This window comes from Grammomys surdaster, unplaced genomic scaffold (genome assembly GCF_004785775.1).
Source record: "Grammomys surdaster isolate TR1022 unplaced genomic scaffold, NIH_TR_1.0 199, whole genome shotgun sequence".
Lineage (NCBI taxonomy): Eukaryota > Metazoa > Chordata > Mammalia > Rodentia > Muridae > Grammomys > Grammomys surdaster.
The window spans coordinates 1,991,819-2,016,232 of NW_021604644.1; the positions used below are offsets into that span (position 1 = coordinate 1,991,819).

Consider the following 24,414-nt stretch of genomic DNA (forward strand, 5'->3'; position numbering starts at 1 on the left):
GCAGAGTATATAGTTGGTTATTCTATTTCTGTCCACACTGTTAGTGCTACAATCTGTTACTTCACCTTCCAACCATGTGCAGGCTCCCTTTGCTCCTGGTTTATGCAAGGTGCTTCCTGGAACCCATTCAGGGAGCACTCATCCAAAGTGGCTTCCTCTTGTCACCTAGCCTTCACAGCTAGCCCCCTGTGTCAGCCCAGGAGCCAGAGCTGTTGTGGCTTTTCAGAAGATCCTGTGTCCTGGGCCCTCTGGGTTGTTTATACTTCAACTTAAATGCAGAGCAGAGACAAATATCTGATAACTTCCTCATCCCATCTCCCAGCTCTCTTGAACGTCACTGGCTCAGGAGTTCAGAAATTCAAACAGACCCGAATGCTACCTCTGGTGTACAGATTTTTTTTTTTAACACTAAAGTAATGAAACCAACTTCTAATGTGTTCAGAAGTTGACATCACTTAAAGAGCAACAGTCTCGGGAAATGCCACTCAGCCTGCATCTGGCTTTGGCATGATGCTCCTGTCTGCCTGGAAGAACCTTCAGACCTTGCCTCTCCCTCCCTGGCTTCCAGCCCCTCCTCCTGCTCCTCTGCTCCCTGACCTGCTCAGCTGAGTCTGAGGCTTTCTCGATGAGTTGTGTCTCCAACTGTGTGTCAGAGGCTAGAGGAGGGGGCAGCTCCTCAAGTATATCCTCTTATCCCCAGCCTACAAAGGGCTGTCACTACCAGTAAATCCTGGAGGGAAGGAAGTAAGAAAGGAGCCATCTTTCCTCCCTGGCCCCCACCCCACCCCCAACTTAGGAATGGATTCACTTGCCAAGCATAAAATGAGCCTAAATTTAGGTTCATTTTTATAGGACTTTACACCCAGAATATCTTAGCATTCTAGCTCTGATTTTAGAATCCTGACACCCTTCTTGGCAGGAAGGCTGGAAACCAGGCCATTGACTGCCACAGCCAGAGGAACACCTTATAAGACACACAGCCCCCACTCCAAGGAGACGGCTGAAGAGCTTTAAAATGTGAAAGAAAGCCAAAAGCCCAAAATAGGACTCGGGGCAGTGCTGGCCATGATGAGAGGCCTTTAGACTGCATGACGCTGAGGGAGAAGAATTGGATGGGCACCCAGCCTTCCCCTGGCTGACTGGGGGATGAAGGTACAGAGCCCTGGGTAAGATGGGAGAGTTGTGTGTGTGGGGGGGGCAGGGATCCAGAGGCTTACCGAGGACTCTTGTGCTTCACACAGCTCCTCAGGGGTCCTGGGGTCTGAATAGATGGTAAGCTGTTGTATGGAGCCCTGAGGAAGAGAGAAACCAGAGTCAAGTTACACGTGTACATGATAATGCCCACGGAAGACGGGAGTGCCCCAGTGAGGGAGGATACTGCAAAGAGCCAGCGTGGGAATGTGCTGTCTATGGAGGTGCCAGGAATGCTGGGTACCCTTCACTCCGGTTCTCCGGTCAAGGGACTCTTCTTGTGTGCTCCCAAAGAGTAGGGACCCCCCTTAGCATATGTTCAGAAAATGGGCAGTCACAACAGCCTCCTAACATCTCCAGCCCCCTGCATGTTAGCAGCAGGCCCTGAAACCTGTCTTCCTCTGCCCACAAAGCTCACAACTTTCTTGCTAGACATTCTAGTGATGGGGCGAGCTGCCAGCGGCCTCCCCACCCCACTCCTCAGATCTGGAGCTCGCTCCTCAAAAGACACCAACGCCAGCGTGTACATGTGTGTAGCGTGTACACACAGGCTCAGCATCCCTGCTGTGCTACAAATAAATTCAATTTCTGCCCTCTAGTGGTGCCTTTTTCATTTCCTTTTGGTTGGTTGGGGGAGGGGGATTGAGTCTCTTTTTCTTTTCTTTTCATTCTTTTCTTTTCTTTCTTTTTTACATTTAAAATTTTTTATTTTTGGAGACATATTCTCATTTTATAGCTCTGGCTGTCCTGAAACTCTCTAGGTAGAGCATGTTGACCTTGAACTCACAGAGATCTGCCTGACTCTGGATTGCTAAGATTCATGCACTACCACACTGGGTTTTGAGACAGAATCTTAATCTGTAGGCTAACCTGGAACTCACTCTGCAGCTCAGGCTGGCTTAGAACTCATGACTCAAGGCAACCTGAGTACTGAAATTGCAGGTATGAGCCAGGCCTCTTGCCTTCTGTAGTGTGTCTGAGTCACCCTAGGACTGCTGATAACAGTTATTTTCTCTAGAGCGTGCCTCTTTTGGTAGTAAAGCCAGTCTTCTGATTTTTTTTAAAGGACATATTATTTAAAAGAAGACAGAGAAAGTAATTCCTCATTTCGATTGTTAAGATTCATCCAGCTTTACAGAAACAGCTTAAGCACAACTACCGTCCACATGCGGAAATTAAGTCATTTGAGACTAGCAGGCTTGACTCAGTCATGGCTTTCAGTGAACAAAGTGGTTCTGACTATTTTCCCAGACAGGCCTATAATTTACTATGTAGCCCAGGCAGGTCTTGAACTCATGTTCTTCCTGCTTCAATCTCCTGAGTGCTGAGATTACAGGATGGGCCAAAAAGCCCAGCCTCAGGATAGGGATTTTTATGTCCACATTCGGCCAATACAACAGACCCGGTCATACACTACTGCCTAAAGCCTAAAGCCGCTGTGGATTGCTGAGTACTGGGATCACTGGCGTCCAGGCCTAGAGTCCTTCCCACATGGTATGCAGGCCTTTCGAGAGCATAAGAATAAAATAATGATGTTCATTGCCCCTCCTTAGTGTGTGGCAGTTCATGCCCAAACTTCTCTGGTCTGCAGGAAGCGGACTGAAACTCACCGTAAATCTCTCCAGGCCCGTAGCTCCGGCATTGCCCACAAAGATCCCGGCACTGGGCTCAAACGTCAAAGGCCAGGAAGATCGCTGGAAAAGGACTTGACTGTGTTCCTCACAGTCCATGAAAAGGGCCACTTCCTCGCCCTGGACGGTCACAGTAAAACGATTCCACCTGTTGGTCATCACAGGCACCGAGAAAGCCGCAGCTTCACGGGACACATGGGAGCCTGGTTCTGTGTAGTAGAGGATAACCCGCTGGCGGCCGTCCTCCACACCGGAAAGCCGCAGGCCCAGGTAGATAACTTTCTGGAAAGCATCGGTGATAGCGAAGAGCACGCCCCCTTGGGGACTATTGGGCTTCACCGCCACACCAATGGCAAAATCGCTGAAGAAGGTAGATGGGATGAGAGTCCTGGCTGGGCGGCCGACGTTGGCACCGGGCCCAAAGCTGTAAGCCGGGAAACCGCCATAGCCGGTGACAAAGGACACAGACGAGGGTAATGGGACACCAATGAGCTCTGTGAGGTCCAGGTGGTCTTGAGAGGCTGACCCTGCAGGGAGGGAGAGAGGTCATGATTCCACTATGCTGGAACAAGGAGGTGGGAGCCATAGGCAGAACTGGATTCCACCGGAACGCACTGGAAAGTAGACTTTCTGAATGGCAGTTCAGAAACGTCTGGAACAAGCTCTAGTGATGAAATGTGGTGTACAATGTGCACAAAAACACATGGCTATAACTTGGAAACACCATTTCAGAAAGCACCGTGTGGTGACTGAACGCTCACCAGGCCTTCCACTGTTTTCCCCTCCCCTTTAATTGTTGTTTTTCTCTTTTAAAAATTAAAACCATGCTGGGAAGGCTCCTTCATTGATTGGACTGCCCACTAATGGACGGTGATCTACAGTTCGGAAAAACACAAATCGTTTCTAGAATATGTAGTGCCTTCCCTCTTTAACTTGGAGATTTCTTTCATCATTTAACAAAGTGGAATTGGGCTGTATTGCTTTGTTTTAAATGAGGTCTTTTGTTTACGTGCCTCAGAGCGTAGGGGTAAATCAGGCACAAAGAGGGAGAGGGAAGTGTTGCCCAAAGTCCAGAAAAATTGAGCTTTGCTTCATAGTGGTAAGCACTCCTCCTCCTCCTCCTCTTCTTCCTCCTGTTCTTCCTACTCTTCCTCTTCTTCCTCCTCCTCCTCACCGTCATCATCATCATCATAATCATCCACATCCCAGCTCTCTCTCTCTCTCTGTACCAGACACTGCTCTCAGCTCTTTATATGATTAAGCTCACTCCACCCTCCCTCGAGCCCCACGAGGTTAGGTACTGTTATTTCTGTTTACTCCTGAGAAAACCAAGGCTGCTAGAAACTAACAAATTTGCAAGCAAGAGTCACATGCAAAATTCAAAAATAAGAGCCCCTGACTTGAGTTTGTACTCTTCACAAGCACACTTGTGGGGGTTGACAGACCTCCAGTGCGGTGGCCTGAAAAAGACCTTGGATCCAATTGTTGTCCATGGACAAAAGCTACAGGCTGCTCCAGTGACCCGCACACATTCCTGAGCTGCTTTGGAAGTGACAGCAGTGACCAAGAGTGGAACGCAGGTCTCAGGTAGAGTGAACACACCCGGTGCCACTAAGCCAGGGGACAAGACTTCAGAGCCAGATCCCAGAACAGTGAACCAGAACAAGGGAGCAGTGGCAGACCACAGGACAGATCTCCTAGTGGCCACCTGGGCTATAGCCAACAGTCAGAGGCCCTTAGTCCACGGCTAAGATTCTCTCTCTATCCCATGAGGAAGCCAAAGGACAACCCAAATGAATGACTAAGACCATCTTTCCTTGTTAGCTTCAACTGTCAACTTGAAGGGAGTCTCGATTGAAGAATTCTCCAAGACTACCCTGTGGGAGCATCTTCTCGATGGCTAATTGATGTAGAGTGACTAACTCACTGTGGGGGCGTGTCAGCTCATACAGGGGGTCCTGGACTATAGAAGAAAGCTAGCTGAGCAGAGGTGAGGGAGCATTTAGCAGTGTTCCTCCGTGGTTTCTGCTTCAAGCGCCTGCCTTAAGTTCCTGTCCCAACTTCTTTCAGCGTTAAGTGGTGTTTTGGAAGTGTAAGGTGAAATAAACCCTTTCCTCCTCAAGTTGTTGGTCACAACAGAAGGGTAAAGTAGAATACCATCCATGTAGCCCCCAGTCAAAAACAGTGGACACAACAACCCTTTCTGTTACATCAACACAACAGTCAAGACTCCCCTGGGTAGGGATCTGCCCGCTGTGCTGGGTCAGGGCCACCTCTGTCCCTGAGCAGCTTGTCCAGAGTAGTTGCTGCCATTTTTCTGCATTATTTCTTTGTCCTTGCATCAGCCCTGGAAACCAACTGCTACTAACCCATTTTATGGATGAAGAACTGAGGCTTAGGACATGAAATCTTGGCCTGAGGATACATAGTGATCTGTGAACCATAACTAGCCTGACTTCCAGTTGACTTGACATTGGAGTCTGATGAAAAGAGGAATTTCCACAAGGGTTTTGGATGAAACTGTGCTGAAGGCAGATCCCGAGCACCAACAGAACCCTGAGGTAAGGGCTGGGGAGGTGGCTCAGTCAGCAGAGTGTTTACCATAAAAATCTGAACACCTGAACTTGGATCTCGGCCTCCACATAAAAACATGACTGTAATGGCACTCCCTGTATCCCCAGTGCTAGGAGAGCAAAGACAAGAGAATGCCTGGAGCTTGCTGCCATCCGGACAGTCTAGACAGAGTGAATCAGTGAGCTTCCAGATTCAGTGAGAAACTGAGAAAACTGCTCAACCTTGACTTCTGGCCTCCAAGTGCACACTCTCCCCACCCCACCCCCCCCACACACATACCACAGATACAGACACACATAGACATACACAGATATACAGACACACACGTCTACTGCACAAATGTCCGTGTGTTCATATATACAAGTAAGTTTTTAAAAAGAATCACACAGGATAACTGAGGCAATTAAATGACACAGTGTGGGATGCTGGCACAGGGCTCATGATCGATAAGTGATGGTGACCCTTCACCCTGCCCTCCCTGTCACTGTCATAGACTTTCAGGTTTGGAAAGGATACAAGCCCCACCTAACCCATGTTAACTCCTCTTTTTCTAGCGTGGAAACCACTAGCTAAAAGTAGCCATTGAACACCTGAATAACAGGGCTTCCCCTTGAAAAATGCTGTGCTAAATGCAAACTGGATCTCAAAGACTCAATTTGGAAAAAAAAAACAGTATAACATAGCTAATTTATAATCTTCATATTGATTATGATTTCAAATGATAGTTTGGAAGTTTGAGGGTTAAATGTTATGTCAATTTTTTTTTAAGCTGAGCCTGGTGGTACAGACCTATAATCCCAGCTACAAAGGAGATTGAGGCAGAAGATGGTAAGTTTGATGTCTGCTGAGGTTACATTGTGAGTTCAGACCCATCCTGGGTAATTTAATAAGACCCTGTGTCAAAAATAAACAGAAAGACTGGGTGGCTATGCCTGGTGGTGCACACCTTGAACCCCAGAACTCAGAAGGCAGATGCAGATGGATCTTTGAGTTTCAGGCCACCCTGGTTTACAGAAAACATTCCAGGATAGCCAGGGCTACACAGAGAAATCCTGTCTTGAAAGACCAAAAGAGAGGAGAGAGGAGAAAAGATTAAAACTGCCTGGTTCCACGCGTGTCTAACAGGCACAAGGCCCTCAAGATCCCCTCTTTGTTCCCGTCCCAGTATGAAAAAACAAAAGACTAAAGGATAACAGGCAGAAGCTACACGTGCCCACACTCCTCTTAAGAAAAGAACCACCGACCAGCTCTGCTGATCCTCTCCAGGCCACCTCCTAAGCCCAGGCCCCTGGCGACCCACTCCTGGGACCCCAGTGTCATCATTCCCATGCTTCTGTTTGCATCTACTCTGCATGCCTTGTTTGTAACGAAGTACAGGGTCATGTGGCTGCCTCCAACCCTCATACAAACACTGCCTTTATCTATCTTTTGCGTCTTTCTCCCCTCTTCCCCCAACATCATCATTTTTGGATTAATCCTTGTTGAAGCTGGGCCCCTACTCCTACCACATGTGGATGAGCTGCAATGGGCAGGGTCGCTTTTCTGGTGATGGAGAGGAAGACTTATGTGACTTTCCAGACCAATTTGCTACAGATTCCTTCATCCCCACCTCCTCTGCTTCTGGGTCCAGGCCACCATTCCACTGTACAGATTTGTGACAGGGATTTGTGGGTGGCATGGGGTCTGTTCACTTACAATTTCACTGGTGGCTGCTAAAGTGCTCTTTGAAGATTCTGTACCACTGACCATACCCACTGGTGGCCTCAAATGCCCATGTTGAGGGGAGGCAGAGAGACTCACTTGAGAGAAGTCCATGGGGCTTTTTAGTTGCAGTGATATGCTTAAGGTTTTTTGAAATCTTTACTTTGATTATTATTCTAATTATGTGTATATGTGTGGATGCATGAGGGCAGGTATCTGCAGAGGCCACAGGTGTCAGACACCCTGGAGCTGGATTTACAGGTCCTGTGAGCTGCCTGAGGTAGGTGCTGAGAATCTAATTCAGGCCTTCTGGAGGAGCACTATATGGCCTTCATAACCACTGAGCCACCTCTCCAGCTCCACAATGTTTAATTTTTAACATTGGCTCCAAAGAAGTATTCACTGTATTGGTGTTGTTATTATTATTATTGTAAAGAGAGTCTCACTGGATAGCCATGGCTGGCCTGGTGATTCACTATAGACCAGGCTGACCCCAAAGTCACTGAGATCTGCCTGCCTCTGCTCTCCAGTGCTAGAATTAATATAATGTTTGCCACTGTGACTACGAGTATTCTTCAGAACACACTTCATTGAAAACACTTCACAATTTTTATGATGACAATTACCCTCTTCAACTAAAGAGAAAAATCTGATCACATAGAGTCCCTGCTTAGAAATCTTTTATGGCTATCTATGATCCCCAGGGTCAGGCTGCCACCCAGGGACTTGAGACACCTTTTCTATCTGGGCCCAGCCATGCTCCCCTGCCCTCCTAAGATAATCTACAACAGCCTGTAGAGTGCTTCTCGTTTGTCACAGACCTACATCTACCCCAAATGCTTTCCCCATGTCATTCATCCAATTACCTTTCAGATAACTCTTCCTTCTCCTCCTGCTCCTCCTCCTGCTCCTCCTGCTCCTCCTCCTGCTCCTCCTGCTCCTCCAGTCTCAATCCACCCCCACCCCCACAGCCATTTCTCCCTCACTGCCCATAAGCTCTTCTTGGAAACTGTACTGAGAGCTGTACTGTAAGCCTCCTGAATGCACACTGGGGTCTTCTATCACAGCCCCTCCCCCATGTCACCACTGGCTGCTTGTTTCTACCCCCAGTGAATGATGAGGACAAAAATTTCACCATTCATGGTTCCCAGGACCCAAACCATGAGGAAGATGAGTGTAAAAATGAACAGACTAAGGAGTCAACAGAAGGATGGATGGATGGATGGAAGGGAGGATAGGAACTTTTGACATCCTCATTTTACAGAACCCCAAGCCAAGGTTAATAGAGGGAAAGTGTCCAATGGTCACAAACCTAGACATAATTCTCAACTGAATGCTATCCTCTCCAGTTTATAACCTGCTTTAAAACAGACAGACATCCATTCGAAGTAATTTTAGTTTGAGGCTCAAACCCCACAAGGCGTAGGTTAAAAGAACAATAAATCTGGCTAAATGTAACTAGACAAAGCAAAAACCACAATAGTGATTTCATAATTTAAAGACATAAATCTGGTTAAATTTGACTACAAAGAAATAAAGATCTGAGGACAAAAACATTTTTTAAATCATAATAATATTAAACCCCACAATGTCAGCTTAAAAACCAAGAGCCGACAGAAAAGCAGAATCCTGACGTCACAGACAACAAACCCACTCCTTTAACACAAAAAGCAGATGGGTAATGCCATAAGTCAGCAGAACGATGGGCAAAGACTAGGAAGTTCTATCTACAGTAGAGAAAAAAACGAAGGCAGCTCAGATGTAAGTATATGGAAAACGTTTGACCTCATGATGAAAGAAGTGCAGAGCTGAAAGGCGAACCCATTTTTCTTATCAGATTGGCAGCGATCAGAATGTTGGCTAATCGAAAATGCTGGCAAGAGGCTGAGGCAGCATGGGGCCCATCTTCTGCTCTGTTAGTGAAATCCTAAATTGTGTCACATCCATGGGATATAATCTGACACCCATGCAAAAGTACCAATGCATATGCATTCTTTGACCCAGTATAAATGATAAAATATGTCCATGCAAGGGAATTCAATGTAGCTTCCCAAATGCTGCATCCTTAGGCAATGATCTGAGAAATAACCAGGATGCAGTCAGTAAAAAGAAAAAAAAATAAGTCACAGAATAATTACTAGCGGGAAGTACCTGGGCTAACATATAGCAAATACATAAGCATGTGAAGGATTTTGAGGCCCATGGAGATATGCTCTATATACGGTTCTGATCAACAATGAGCTACATGTGTAAGGTAACCCAAGGGATGGTGCTGTCCAGAGGCTTCAGAGCTCTTAGTTCAAGTATATCTGTCAAGTTTCCACATGCACAATCAACGCAAATATTAGAATATATTAGGATCTCTCCAGAAGGATGCCCAAGAAACTGGGGCTAGAAATTGTGTCCAGGGAAGAGAGTAGAGACTGGAGGATAGAAGATGGACCTCTTCATGGGTATCTGTACATTACACCACTCACCTGGTGTGAAAAATAAAGATATTTATGTATTCTTAACTCCTTGAATCTGTTTTTAAAAACTTAGAGACTCGTGCCATATACCTTTAATCTCAGCATTCAGGAGGCAGAGGCAGATGAATTTCTATGAGTCTTGTGACTAGTCTGGTCTACACAATGAGTTCCAGGATAGCCAGGATTCCAGAGGAGGGGAGGGGGGGAGGGGAGGAGGAGCAGGAGGAGGAGGAGGAGGAGAGAAGAGAAGGAAGGAAATTTAACAACATGCTTTGTCATTGGGATGTAGCCATCTTTGTAAGAAAGAAAGCAGGGAGAAGGAAGAAGAGCCTACCAGGTTTCCTGCCTCCCCATCACAGCTCTAGATAAGAGCCCAAGCCCAAAGTATGTGACCCCCTTCTTTGTCTCATCCACTCACCCCCTCTCTTTTACTGGGAGGAGGGGAAGCTTTCTGGTGGGATGCTTCAGCGTCTGCAGAAGTGGTGGTTCCATTGGGGTAAATGGGCTGGCTCACATCCAGTGCTCTATTTCTGTGTGGAGTTCAGGGGTCAGAGGAGGGCACATCTAGACTTGCACATGGCCATCTCATGGATTTCTATTTCCAGGTATCTGTTTAAAGTTTATTTTTTCCATAATCCTATCAAATAACCTTGTTTTATGGGCCAGGGAACTGATGGAGAGGAGGAAGAGACATGGTTATGAGGCCTAACAGCAGAATCTGGGGTTACCCAGACTCCAAATCACAAGTTCCCAAGATCCCTGGCTACCCAGCCTTTCTAAGCACTGGCCCATGGTGGGCCAGCTGGAGAAGGGAAGAGGAAGAGGAAGCAGGCTGCAGTGGAGGACTCCTTAAACTTTGGTCAGAGCTGGGTTCCCCTCCAGCCTCCACCCTCTATCAAGCATGCAGCCTTTGGGTAGATGACCAGGTTGACATGTGGCTTTCCTTCCCACTTCCCTTACAGAGATCGTATGGGATGGCGACATGGAGTCCAAGCTACCAGCAAGCTGTACAGCTTGTGAGGCATAAAGTTAGCAAAAGCTGTAGTCTGCAGACTCTCTCCAGCCACACTCCCTGCTCCCACCCTCACCCAAAGGTGGACAAGAGAGGACAAGTGTGCAGGCGCAGGGCCACAAGCCCTGTTTCCATTGACTCAGCCTCAGAAAGAGAGCCACAGAGTCTGCTGCAAGCCCTAGTCCTCATCCTTGCTCTCAGCAGCCCCGCCTTCCTCCACAGGCATGGTCCCATGGCGTGGTATGGTGGGGGGGGCACAGGACCCCTGGCCTGGAGTGACCCATGCTCAGGGCTGGGCCTGTGCCTGCTGGCTTATTTATCCCTGGCTTCCAGCAGAAAGGCCACCTGCTCAGGCAGCCATGAGGGGTGGGAAGGAGGAGCCTGGGAGCCAAGAGAAACAGGCTCAGCAATTTGGTCCATGACTTGTCCTGGGATGGCTTTGTGCTGGGAGCAAGGGAGAGAAGGAGGTCACAGCTGGTGGGAAGATATCTCTGCATCTTGGAGGGACAAGGCCTGGAACTCTGGGAACACTGCTGGTGGGGGCTGGTAGTAGGACTCTCTGGACTGGGGTCATTGAAATGGCTCACACTTCTCCACAGAGTTAACATTTATCAGAGGGCAACTTCATGTCTTGAACAAAACTGTATCTAGAGCATTCAGTATACACTTCTCTCACTATTATAATTATCTTAGTTTTTTCCATACATTTCTTACATTGGAAGTCAAACTGGCATGAATGGGTCCCGTCCTTGTCCGTGTGTGTGTGTGTGTGTGTGTGTGTTTACATTTGAATGAATGCATACGCAGAAGCTAGGGGTTAACCTGTCATTCCTCAGGAACTATCGATACTGGGTTTTTCACACTGGCCTGGGGCTTGCTGATTTGGCTAAGATGGGATTGCTGGCTAAACCAACATCCAGGCTCTGAATCTGAAGTTCTAATGAGCGCCAGTAGGGCCAGCCTCCAGCCTCACACCCTACAACCACCTGCATGCTCATCCATCATCTGGGAATGCAAGCTCCTTCCATCTCCCAGGAGTCTCTCTGGAAGCCACACAGCCTCTGAGCAAGCAATGAGACCACAGGCAGGAGAGGTGGGGCTCAAGTTCATGTCCCAGCTGTGCTCAGTTCCCCTATCTGCACTGGACTGAACAAGATGAGCTGTCTGTGCATCGCCGCTGTCCTCAAACGCCTCATGGGATTGACTCTAAGGCCAGTCTTACTCCTTTATTTCTTTGATGCATAGGAGTTGTTTCAAAGGGGGAGTTTCAAATAAAGTCCATCCTCATGCCATGCCACATATAGCGCTGAAGATGCAGAGGGAGGGAGCTGAACCCAGACCATCCGTCATTAAGAAGACCGTTTCCAGGAACAATTAGCAGTTATCCAGTCACGCCATTTGCAAGCTCCAACACTTTCAATGGCTCCCTAGTTCCTTCAACATTGAGTCAAAATTCCATTCTGGGCACATATGGGGTTAGGGCTAGAGCCTAGCTTATAGAAGCCTCTGGATCTATCTTCAGTGGAGTGTGAGGGAGACAGAAATTATCCTCTGCTTATTCCCCCCTGCTCCCTTCCCTCCTCCTTCTCTTCTTTCTTCTTTTCTCATGCTGTTTGCTAAATTACTATTATTTTTGAAAGTTTTTTATATGTATGAGTGTTTTGCCTACATTTATGTCTCTGTACCCTGCGCATGCAACTTCTGCAGAGGTCACAAGAGAGTGTCTGATCCCCTGGAACTGGAATGAGAAATGGCCACGAGGCACCGTGTGGCTGCTGGGAGGTGAGCCAGGTTCTGGGCCAGAGAGTGGACGATCTTAAGCACGGAGCCATATCTCCAGCACCCTAATATGATTTTTTGTGTCTTCTTACCAGTATTTCCAGGCTCGGTCAGTTTACCCCAACACAAGGAATCCACTTTCACTCTACAAACGGAGCTCCAGGCATCCTTCCCCCTACACTCACAGGGTTTGGCAGAACTGGTAGTCTGCAACGTGGCCTGAGGAAAGGAGGACAGACAGAAACAGCCTGGGCCTCTTGCCCTTGGAAACTTCAGTGCAGACTCCTCAGTGATTTCAGGGTGGCCCCTCCCCAGGGCATAGGGAGAAGTCATCAGAGGAGGGCTTGAGAAGAACACTACAGAGGAAAATCTGAGCAGTCCCCACAGGGTGCCACTTTCTTCCCAAGGGTCCAGATGCCAGTTTCCATGGAAACCAGGAAAGAATCCTAACAGTGAAGAAACAAACTGGACTGGTAGGTTCAGTATTTGGAAGAGGTAAGAAACAAGATCTCTCACTTCCCCTCCTTTCTGCCACAGACCCCTGGACACCAGTACCTCCTTTTGCCCTCCAGCCTCAGTTTCCCTTTCTGCACATTGGGCTGAATTAGCCTTTCCATCTGTGGGATCCTGTCTGGGCTTTGGAGCCTGGTATCCCTAGGGAACCGTATCTGGCTTTGCAAAGCTCTATCCCACAGATGACCATTTGGGACCTGAGCCCAGGGCTCTTGCTTGTCAGCATTTAAGGCCTCAAGAGACTTAGTTGCTTTCCTCTGGCACCAGGTCAAGGCTGGGCTATGGAGAAGTCCCAAAAGCCTTGCAGTACAGCCAGGAACACTCCATCACCGGACGGGATGCGGCAGCGGCCCCCAGCGGCCACACGGGGACCTGCATCTTCTCAGAACTTCAGCCCTGGGTCCGAGGAATACTGAGTGCCATGGTTTGAGGAACCAAAGGAAACCCAGATCCCAACCACAGAGATTTGAAAGTGGTCCAGAGTAGAGGCATGCCATCAGACCGTACTCTGTGACCATGCTGAGCCTAGAACCCAGAGGCATAGTTCTCATCCTGTTTTACATTAAGGATTGCCTGGGTAGGCAAAGACATTCTTCTCCATTTGGCTGCCCTTCCCACCCATGCCTAGGAGCTGACAGAGCACTTAGCTGGTCTTCATCTATAGTGTGTGTAGTCCCTCTGGTCAAGGACTCTCCATGGTGGTTGCCAGCAAGCAATCTAGGGGTTGTGCAGGGTAAGGTGGGGGTGAGACTCTCCATAGGATCCTATCATAATCCCTCCAGTCCAGAATTCCCTGTGTTTACCTCAACTACCCCTCTAAGGCTGAAGGAAAACCCCTATATGCTCCTTGTCGCTTCCCAGTTATCTTACTGGGAACAGCAATGCCCATCCTTCTTAGGATTGGTGATATATTTTGTTCTCAGTTCTGAATATTGACTCTACATCTTCACAGATGCCAAGTAAAACCTGGATTTCTGGACCTACCCTTAGCCTTCTTTACTTTTTATTTTGAGACATGGTTTCACTAAATTGCCCAAGCAGGTCTTGAGCTTGTAATCCCCCTGCCTCAGCCTCCCCATAGCTGAGACCACATACAAGCCTCTGATAACAGGCCCATCTAAGACTTTTTCCTGGACATCCATGCAGAAAAGTGACCCCAAGGACTGGGGTGTGCCTTAGGCACACCCTACCCATGTGCTTTCTCTGGCTCTTACTGTCTAGAAAGAAAAGGCGTGAGGAGTTTACCACGCTGCAGACTTCTGACAGAGAAAGCTCCCTTTCTGGGGACAATCTGGGGCCACTTGGCTTCTGCTTGCTCTCCTCCACTGTTGGAGAGCTCGCTCCCAGTCAACAGCCATAAGAAGATTCTAAGTCTTCCAGGTTTTATTCTCAGACTGAGCTAAGCCCATCCCTCCCTGTGGCTACCCCACTCCACCAGCTGGCAGAGCTCTGGTCCCTGGTAGACAAAATGTCAACTTCCATACGGTGGTCTCTCAGATGTCACAAGGATACTAGAAATGGCACTAGCCTTTAAGAGAGCCTCCAATCACCAACTCCACACATGGCTTCAGAAATCTCTGCCTCTTCCAAGTCTCTGGCTCAATATCTGCAAACTGGAGTCTGGACTAAATGTTTTCCCAAGGCCCCTGCCAGGTCGGAGTGCCTCCAATTCTGCATCCTCCTCGTCTGCCTTCCAGTTTTTCTAACCACCCTAGACAGCAATTCCTTCAGGCCTGGAAGAAATGACTCCTACAGGGGCCAGAACACAGTTCTCCCCCACAGACCTCTTGGCCTCAGTAGAATTGGGAAGCAACCATGCCCTGAATAATGTCATCACACTGCCTGTAAAGAAAACCAGCCCCACCCTTGAGGAGACTACAAGGACCCTCCAGTCTCAAGAGGTCCTAGGACTACCTGACTCTCTACATAAGGGACATGAACACAGTAACCTCCAGGCCACAGGGCAAAATGCAAGAGGTCTTAGACAAACCTACCTCCCAAAGCATTTCTTAGAAGAATGTTTTCATGCCAGGGAAAAAGTCCTGGACCCACTTAGGAAGGAGACCTGGCTGGGCGATGATCAAAGACTCCATTTTTCTGAATTACAGAAGAGCATTTTTCTCCAAGTAAACTGAGAACGCCTCTTCCTTTTTCCGGTTTTCATGTATAGCGAAAGAATTTTTCCTTCTCAATGAAGTTACTGTGTGAGCACTCCCTCAATCAACTCTCTCTCTCTCTCTCTCTCTCTCTCTCTCTCTCTCTCTCTCTCCTTTTCTCTCCTTCCCTCTCTCCTCTGCTCTAGACCTCCCTCTCCCTCCCTTTTTCCTTCTCCATTTCTGTTCTAAGCCATAGAGAAAATGGTTAGTAAGGGTCTAAGATCTGGGGTTTAAGGCTACAGTTTGTTTCTCTGGAAAGTAGCAGAAGTCATCTGCCCAGCGGTAGCCAGCCTCCCAGTCATCCCCTCACCTGTCCCTCCCATAATGGTGCAACAAGGTGGGAGTATGCTCTCTCTTCTCATGAGAGATTCCTAGAGAGTGAGGGAACAGCTCGCTCAGTACAGGGTCAGCAGTGAGACTGGAAGAGGGCTGTGCCTGCTGCATCTGCTGCCTCCACAGTTCTCATGGGGTTTCCCATGGAAGCATCTTCTATGCTCTCAGTACCTCACTTCCTCCATGGAGCCACCCCCTTCCTATACACTTGCTGCATCTTTTCGTGGGCCTCCACATGGACCGCTCTCAGCTTACCTCTCAGTCTCCAGCAAAGCCTTAAAAAAAAGTGACCTGTGCATGAACTGAGTGGCAAGAGTCATTAATATCTATGACCTTATGCTATGGGCTTGTCCCATGGCCTAGAACTCCTCAACAGTCTGCCAGACCTGTTCCTTCTCATGCTTGATTCTTTATGAAATGGAAGGTACTGTTAGCCCCACTTTACATCCAGAAACCAAGAGATAAATGGCAGGATGGCAAAGGCTGATGGTTGTCCCCCTCCTGATTGGTCTCAAGGAAGTAGAATTCTCTAGGATCTGGCCTGGGTGAGTGTGATGCCCTGTCGCAGGCAACAGCCACAGGTGAGCCAGTTTCAATATCAGATAGATATACACTGGGTCCTGAGTCTGCCACTAACCAGTCGGGTGGCTATGGACTAGCCGCTTGATCTCTCTGAGCTGAGGCCTTCCAATTTGCATTGTGTGGACATGTGGGACCCTGGCTGAGAATATGACATCTGTCACTCAAGTGAGCACTGGGCTAAACACAGGGTCTGGCATGCATGGATCACTTGGGTTATAGTTAGAGGCCTAGATAAGTTATTTCTTGTTGACCCCCGCAGCCCCCCACCCCCAACTCAACATACCATGTCCCAGATTAGCCTTACAAGCACCTCACAGCTCTGAGCCACAAAGGAAAGAATGTGATTGGCTACATAGAGCCAAAAAGAAATAATATGTAGAAACCAAGCTTGCAGAGCATGGCCTCATTCCTCATCCTGAGCCTCACCTCACCTAGCATATGCATGTACACACACACACACACACACACACACACACACACACAGAGACAGAGACAGAGACAGAGAGAGACAGAGAGAGATAAAGGAGATCAGCCTCTCCACAAGATTCATATCTGAGCCTCAGCAAGTGGCAAGCGTGCCGTGGGCATTGCAGTGTGAGCCTTTGATCCCTCCCTTCACCTGCCTTGCCACACCTGAGTCAGAACCTGAGTGTGATATCACCCCAGAGACTGTGGACGAGTGGCAAGTGGACCAGAGATGCCAAGGGCACCAGGAAAGAGTTTACAGTCAATTCTCTTAGTATGAGGACTTTGCTTTCCATTTGGGGAACAAAGGCTCTTTGAGTGTGAGCAGGGCCTTGACTCCTCAAGATGACGTCAGCTGTAATGAGTCACCATCCCACCCCACAGGCTGCTCTGGAGGGCTCAGCTTGGGGACTCCAGTGGGAAAACAGCTCAGAGAAGGGCTCTGGTCACCTTAATTTCAGATTCCTGGCCTCCACAACTGCACGATGATAAATTATTGTTGCTTTAGTCTACTCACTTTGTGGTGTTTGTTCTAGCAGCTCTCTAGGTACCTCATATATTTCCTGATGCACACCAGCACCATTCCACAGTCAACACTCACACGAACCCAGCGAAGAGCTAGTCCAATGAACCCTGCTCTGCAGACACAGAGATGGAGGTGCAGAAGGATCCAGCCACCCAAGTAAGGCTGACTCTGGACCTTTATGGCCTGAGTCCAGACCCCATAGCCCATCTCCTTTCCAAGGACACTAGAGGTTCTCCAAGTGTGACACCTGGACTGGTAGCATCTGGGAACTTACTGGATCTCAGCATCTACACCAAACACCACAGATTTGGGGGTGGATCCCTGGATGCCATGCATTTACCAAACCTGGAAGGGTCTATGGCTCACACTCAAATGTGAAGCTCGCTCTGCTGCTGAAGCTAACATGGTGGCCTACATCTAGTCTTGGAGTCACAGAGCAGATGGCAAGCAGTGCAGGAGATTGCTGCATGGCCAGAGACCCAAACTTAGAGTACAGGGTTAAGAAAGAATCCAGCTGCTGCTCAGAAGAGATAGACACAGGAAGTGCCCCAGGACTACATGGGAAAGCTGAGCCTTCCCTGTACCATAGGAGCTTAGCAGCTGAGTAGCTTCCCAGCCAAACTGACTATGTGAATCACCGAATTTTACAGATAGGAAGCAGTTTGTCCCAGGGCCAGGGGGAGGATGCCACATGCTCCCCACTGATGAGAAGGAGACTGACTGGCAAGAAGCTTATGTAGGGATGTCCCTGGAGGTATGTGGGTAGACGATGGGCTTGGCAGATCCAGCCACTGTTAGGCATGGGTTATGTAGCCAGCCACGAGGGGTTGGTATTGCTTCATGGGAGGACTGTCCAGTCTAGAGCAGAATAGACCCATTCCTCCCAAGGTAACGGGAGCACCTGGTTCCTCAGCTTTGTCCCAGTCTGTCTTGTCCCACATATAGTTAGAGATGGACAGACAGTCAGGGGAAGCTACGCCAGCTTCAACAGGAAGTAGGCCTGTAAGCCCCCTATTCTTCATGGGACCCCTTCTGCTCATCCACCGATGTGTCACACCATGCCCCAGGAGCAGCTCTCTCCTCCTGCCCGGTCTCCCAGAAGCCCCAGTTTTTCACTACTCTGTCACCCTCTGTTCACTTGTCCGTGTTTCCCATTGGCCTGCAGGTACCGCAGGGGACAGGTGAAATCTTCTGTGTCTGCTCTAAAGCCTCTAGACTCCCCCTACAGCGTCTGGACACAGAATCCTGCCTGAGACTTGGCAATAGCCAAACAGTTGGTAGGTGAATACATGAGTGAATGAATGAATGAATGAACAAAAAAATGATGCATAAGGGAACCAGTTTAGTGAATTCTGGACAAGAATAACTGTTTGCTCACCTTAGCACTGTATATAGCAGTTATCATCACCGATCATAAAGAACTCTTATCAAAGCCAATCTCTGTTCACAGATAAAAACATCTAGTTAACATGTACTTTTTAACCCCACCCTCATCTAATCCCGGCTGTCTAGACATAATACAGTAATAATTAATATCATAGCAATAGCAACACAGCAGCTAGCTGTTGACTCACTGGAGGTCTGAAATTCCATATTCTCAGTTGACCCTTAAACAGGAAGGTTTGGAAAATGTAGCCTTCTGCAAGATGGCTGCCCAGGGCTCTCATCCAGCTGGGCTGGGAGTGCCCCTGAGACACACTGGCTTCTCAGACTTCAGATGAAATTCCAGCCGCCTCCACCTTCCCTCTCTCTGGAACAATGTTCTGGGTGGGACTTGTGAATAACACATGTTTCCCCTTCTCCGTGCCTCTGTTGGAGAGGGTGCTCAAGGTCCATTCTGGTGCTGGACATCAGCTCAGGCAACTGGGCAAGATCAGATGAGACTGTCTAGCCCTCCAGGCGCCAGGAGCAGAACTTTGAGATCCCTGGTCCTCTTGTATGGATAAAGCCCAAGCTCATTAAAGAGATAAACATTAGGTGGATGTGTCGTGGAGAGATGGGGTAAGTTTGAGAAAGTTTTGTGATTCTGGAGCTTTCTTGAGTGTAACCGTCTGTAAGTGAATCACGTCCTAGGGTATCTCTTGAATCTTTGGTATAGCATAGTTGCTAATAAGTAGTCAGCAAACCTCTTCTGAGTGGCCATCCACAGGCCTCAGACCCTTTGGAACAGAGCCACAAGAATGATCAGAGCCCTGAGGGGGAAGCAAGAGCTGCCCTCCCACCATTCACTTTATCCCAATCCTGCCCATGGCTGCCCACAACTAGCATCCCTCATCCAACCCTGTCAGGACTTGGCCTAGGCAAGCGCTGAAGGCAAGGAGAACGTAAGAGAGTTGATCCCCAGCTGGTTCTCCACCTAGTTGCCAGTACCCATAGACCTGACATAGAAGGCCTGAGTCTAGAGACTGTGAGTCAAGGACAGGAGGGCACCTGCAGGATTCTTCATCTACTGAAAGTTCTAGGAAGCGATCTGAAAGAGGGAGTCATTGAAAAGGATCCAGAAGGAAGGCCAAGTAAGGAAAACGAAGATTTGAGTGATTAGGGGAGGGAGAAAAAGAGATTGGCAAAGAACTGCTAGGAGCTACAGGGCCAGAGCTATCAGCCACCCACAGACCAATTTCAGGCTAAACACATGAGCACATTTAATCTGATGGCTTCCCTACTTCAGGTAAGGGGGTTGAGGGCAAAGGAGATGGATCCCATTCACCTCCTCGCTTTGGAGCGGAGGCTCTTGAGCATCAGATCCAGGAGACTTAACTTTACATGTCAAGCAGCAGGGCACCTCAGAGGGCTTCTCAGGAAAGCTCCCCTGACCATTTTAGGAGGAATCTCTTCTTCTCCTCCAGTGGTTGCCCTGACAGTCAGCCCCCCTTCCATTCCCTTGCTGAGGAGAGGGTGGGACTGGGCTACTTGGAATGCAGAGTGCATGTGGGAGTTTGGCAGCAGCAGGAGACACATTTGCCTGTATTCTCTCAGCACTTGGCATGTACGCCTTGGGCAAATCAAGCTGCCCTGGGAACGGCCCGGGGCGTCCCTACAGATGCACTGGTGTGGATCCAGCCAGGGCAGGCAAGCGGCTACAGCAGAAGGAGCTCCCAGCTGTAGTAGGCAGGGTGAAATCATGCTTACATTCTCTAAAACAAAAACGAATAAAAAAAAGGCAGGGTCACCTTGAAATCTAGGAAGGATCTTGGAAAATACCAGATCCCTAAGATGAGCAAAACAAGGCCTGGGCTGATGGCATGATTCCCAAATGATCCAGGCCACACCTACCTGTGGCTCCAAAGAAAGGAGAGATGGCAAAATGCCATGCGAGGTGCTTGATTCGATGGCAAGAAGATACCCACTGGAGAAATGAGTGCACTGAACCACTCCAGGGGCTTGCGCTCCTCCGTAGTGATTTGAAAGCTGTTTGTCACGGGACTATAAACAATGCACATTTTTTAAAAATGTGCTCTGCAGTTGTTATCAAAGACACTACATCTTTGTAGAGATTCTCTGGCCCAATCATGTGGAGACCTGCCCTCAGAGAGCTGCTGGAGGAGAGCCTGGCTCTGCAATGGGATTTGAGTTTAAGGGAACAGCCAGGACAGATGGTGACCCTGGAGTCATATTTTGAAACAGACTGACTCTTGTTTAACTCAGATGAAAGGACAACTTGACAGTCTCCAAATGTTTGCTGGAGGAAGGACTTGTGGCCTCTAGGAAGCCGTGAGGGAATCTGTCAGGAAGTGGAATGAAGAGACAGGCACGTTGCAGGGACCAGAGGATGACCAGCCTCCCACAGCGTGCTGCAGAGAGTAAGAGATGGAAGTGGATGCCAGAGTGATGGGCAGCAAGATCCTGCCCAATCGCCTCCCAGCTGGGGACCTTGGGTTCTTTCTTCAACTTCTCTGAGCTTTAGTCTCTATCCAGGCATTGAGATGATGCAATACCTAGCTCTCAGGACTGCAGAGCAAGGTGAATGTCATGATTAGAAAGTGCCTACCACTGCCAGCCCTGGACATTCAGAAAGAACGGTCAGACGTGATCCTGCTTCCAGAGTACAGATGTCCACACTGAACTCCTCACTTTGGAAGCCAGTGCACCTGGGAGCTTCAGAATACAGGTGCCTGGCCTCAGCCCCAAGGGGAGTTAGGGTGATGCCCCAGGCCTTGGTATTTCAAGAAGCTCCCAGGCCTACTGCTGCCCAGAAGAGTAAGGACCAAGGTCTCAGGAGCACCCAGTGCCGGGCAGATGCTCTTGTCAGACTGAGCATCCCCTACTGACTGTCTCATGAAGTCTGGGCATCAGGATATCCCCTGATCCTCCATCCAGATGTGGATCGCACACCTCAGTAAGTGCTCTGGTCACAGCACTAGTAAGGGACCAAGCTGGGATCTGAAGTTCATCTAATGCCTGTAGAGTTCACTGCTAGCCATGGTCCTGATAGGGGACAGACAGACAACTCACCTGTGCTCATGTGTTTTTGGAAACTTCAGGAAAGGAGTAGGGGCTGCACTCACCCAGACAGCAGCAGACGCTTCTAGTCTAGGTTCTGTAACCTTGTATTGCTGAGGAGATGGCTGGTTGCTACCCTTCCCACCCGCAGCTTTGGAAAGCTCATATAGACAATCACCAAAACCGCCCAGATACTAGAAATGTGCAGGGCCCATGAGAAAGGAGGCCTAGCCGGGCAAGGTATATGAATGATAAACTGTGCTTTCGCCCACAAGGATCCAGTGTGCGGCATAAACCACAGTGGGTAGGAAGCTGCCTCCGAAGGGTGATTCTTCGAAATCTTGAGCTTGGGGCAGCACTGGCTGGATTCCCGCATGCATATTCATGAGGTGGATTTTTCACATTCCACCCAAGCTTCCCATGTGAGAGCAGTCCCACTCACTTATTCCTGGAAAGGTAAACACAGGCTGAGAAGGCAAGCTTCTGGAAGCCGTCAACACACACACACACACACACACACACACACACACACGCTGTTCATGCAACAAGCATTTATGGAGCACCTGCTGTGTGGCAGGCACCATTCTAGATGCTGGAGGTGCAACAGTGCCAGACACAAGTCCTTTTGGAACCGAGTTCTCTTACAAGACTCTGGACCACAATGGTCTCCATATAGTCATCTAGCCCTAACACACGTGGGCTACGAATGGAGTAAAACTTTGCCCAAATACACTCTGGGATCCTGGACAACAACTTATGTCTCTTCCACAACTTGGGAACCTCAGTTCTATGTGAGATACCATCTCTACCCAAGTGTGTCATCATCAGAGAGTGAGAAACACCCCCCACACACACACACCTGTAGGCCTGACTTAGCCAACAAGCCACAGGAGCTTAGAAACTCAAGGAGATCCGCTTTAAAGCCCTTCAGATTTCACTTCATAGCATACAAGTGTTTGTTTCTCTTAGTGACTTCTGGATTACTCCCCAGTTGTGATTGGTCTGCTACCCCAACTTCCCAACCGCTGAATAAAGTGCATGCTCCAGGGAATAAACAACGTGGCTCTTTGCAGGCTTTTGTCACCCAGCCAGGAACCACTGCACAGCCTTCAGAGAAGCCACTAAAGGGATGAATGGGGGAGGGGCGCTACAGGGCTCCCTTAGTCTTCCCACCCAGACACTCCCCCTAGGAACTAGCTCCCTCCTCTGCCTCAGCCAGAAGAACCCAAGGCTCACTCACACTGGATTTACATTCTCAGCAACACCCTCCACAGAGAGGGAAAGAACAGGAGGATATCTAGAACTGTGAAGTGGAAACTTCTAGTTTCTTTGGAAAGTTAGTTATGCCAAATGATGTTTTGTTGGGGCACACGGGTGAAAGGATGTCTTGCTAAAGCAAACACATGAAAGAATGTTTTCCTGAAGAAGACACAGGTAAAAGGACGCTTGATGGAGGAGTATAAATATGACCCCACAGACAGTGGGAGAGGAGCCCTGAGCATTGGTTTGGTTTGCTCTGCCTTGTTATTCTTTGCTAACAACAGGGACGTATTGGTTCACTTTACACAGCATTGTTGAGCTCAACTTGTGATAACTTCGACATTGAGAGAAACTCGCTCAAGATCTGCACGTGAGGTTCCGGCAGCAACTTGTCAGATCTGCGCCCTCACCTTAAGCTGGTTAGCCAGCCTGGAGGTTTCCTCAGGACTGAACTACAGCTGTCTGGTGTCTGCTTGCTGAAAGGACTGAATGGTAGCAGCCAGTTTGTACCTGGTGTCTGTCTGCCTAAAGGACTGGTTTGCAGCTGCTGAATCGTATTTGGTGTTTGCTATAGGACTGGACTGTTGCCCAAGAAGATCAAACTCACCCCCAATGAACTATTGCTGAGCAGATCGATGCCTTCCATATCCTAATAACTTTTCTCTTCTACTACCTCTGCTGGGTGGCGGGCTACAGGAGAGGTTGAATCCTTATTAAAAGTAGGTTGCAAAAAAAATGTATGCCTACATCCTCCACTGGAATCAGTATGTTCTCCTATAAGCAGAGGTAGAAACAAGGCAGGTACCCAAACCCAGAGTCCCATTCTACACTCCTCCAGGACCCAAGGCCTTCATCCTAGGCCAATTCCTGGGTTGTGAGCACCATATGGGACCTGAGCGGCCATGGTACCTAGGCCAGACTACTGATGGAGCTTCCACCTTCCTCCCAGATACCCGTTCTGTCTCTTTTCCTTCGTGTACTCTGGGGAAGGCAGGCTGCTCCTTTAAAACATTTTTTAAACTGTATTTTATGTATATAGATGTGTTGCCTGCATCTACGCCTAACACCATGTGGGTGCCTGGTACCTGTGATAGCCACTGGAAGCAGCATTGGATCCCCTAGAGCAAGAGTTACAGACAGTTGTGGGTGCTGGGAATTGAACCTAGTTTTCTAGAGGAACACTCAGTGCTCTTAACCACTCTGGTCCCAGCAGGCTTGTTCTTAACTCTTTCTTCCCATCTGGATCCCTTCACCTGGAGATCTGGATTGCTCAGCTCTACCTGTCCAGCACCCATCCCTGAGTAAATCGCTCATCTTTTGGACCACATTTTCCAGGTAATACTTTGGGAAGATTTCCCTAATGTTCTCATCCATATGAAAATATTTCTCTCTCTTTTCTCTCTCTCTCTCTCTCTCTCTCTCTCTCTCTCTCTCTCTCTCTCTCTCTCTCTGTGTGTGTGTGTGTGTGTGTGTATTAAGGCCCTGTACTTTAGTTTTTCTTGAAACCAGGTCTTGCCTTGTAGCCCAAGCTGGCTTGAAACTAGTAACCCTCCTGTCTCCTTCTGAGTGCTAAGCTAAAAGCATGTACTACAATGCCTGGCTCTTATTTTTCTTCAGAACCCTGTTTGTCATTTATCATCACCAAAGGATTGTTTTGGACAGATTCTTGGTGTTAGCATTCCCCAGTGGAACCAGGCCTGCCTGTCCATCATTTTATACCCAGCACATCATACACCACCTTGAGTACAGTATTATGTCAGGCCTGCCTGTCCATCATTTTATA

At 48.6% G+C, this 24,414-nt stretch overlaps 1 protein-coding gene across 1 annotated transcript in view; it reads right to left on the minus strand.

Annotated features, from left to right (window-relative positions):
- Col15a1 (collagen type XV alpha 1 chain) overlaps positions 1 to 24,414 on the minus strand; it is a 104,869-nt gene that overhangs the window by 65,226 nt on the left and 15,229 nt on the right. The window contains exons 3-4 of the mRNA XM_028770227.1: positions 2,802 to 3,349; positions 1,218 to 1,292 (exon numbers count right to left, since the gene is read on the minus strand). Coding sequence (XP_028626060.1) covers positions 1,218 to 1,292; positions 2,802 to 3,349 — 623 coding nt within the window. The remainder of the gene's footprint in view (positions 1 to 1,217; positions 1,293 to 2,801; positions 3,350 to 24,414) is intronic.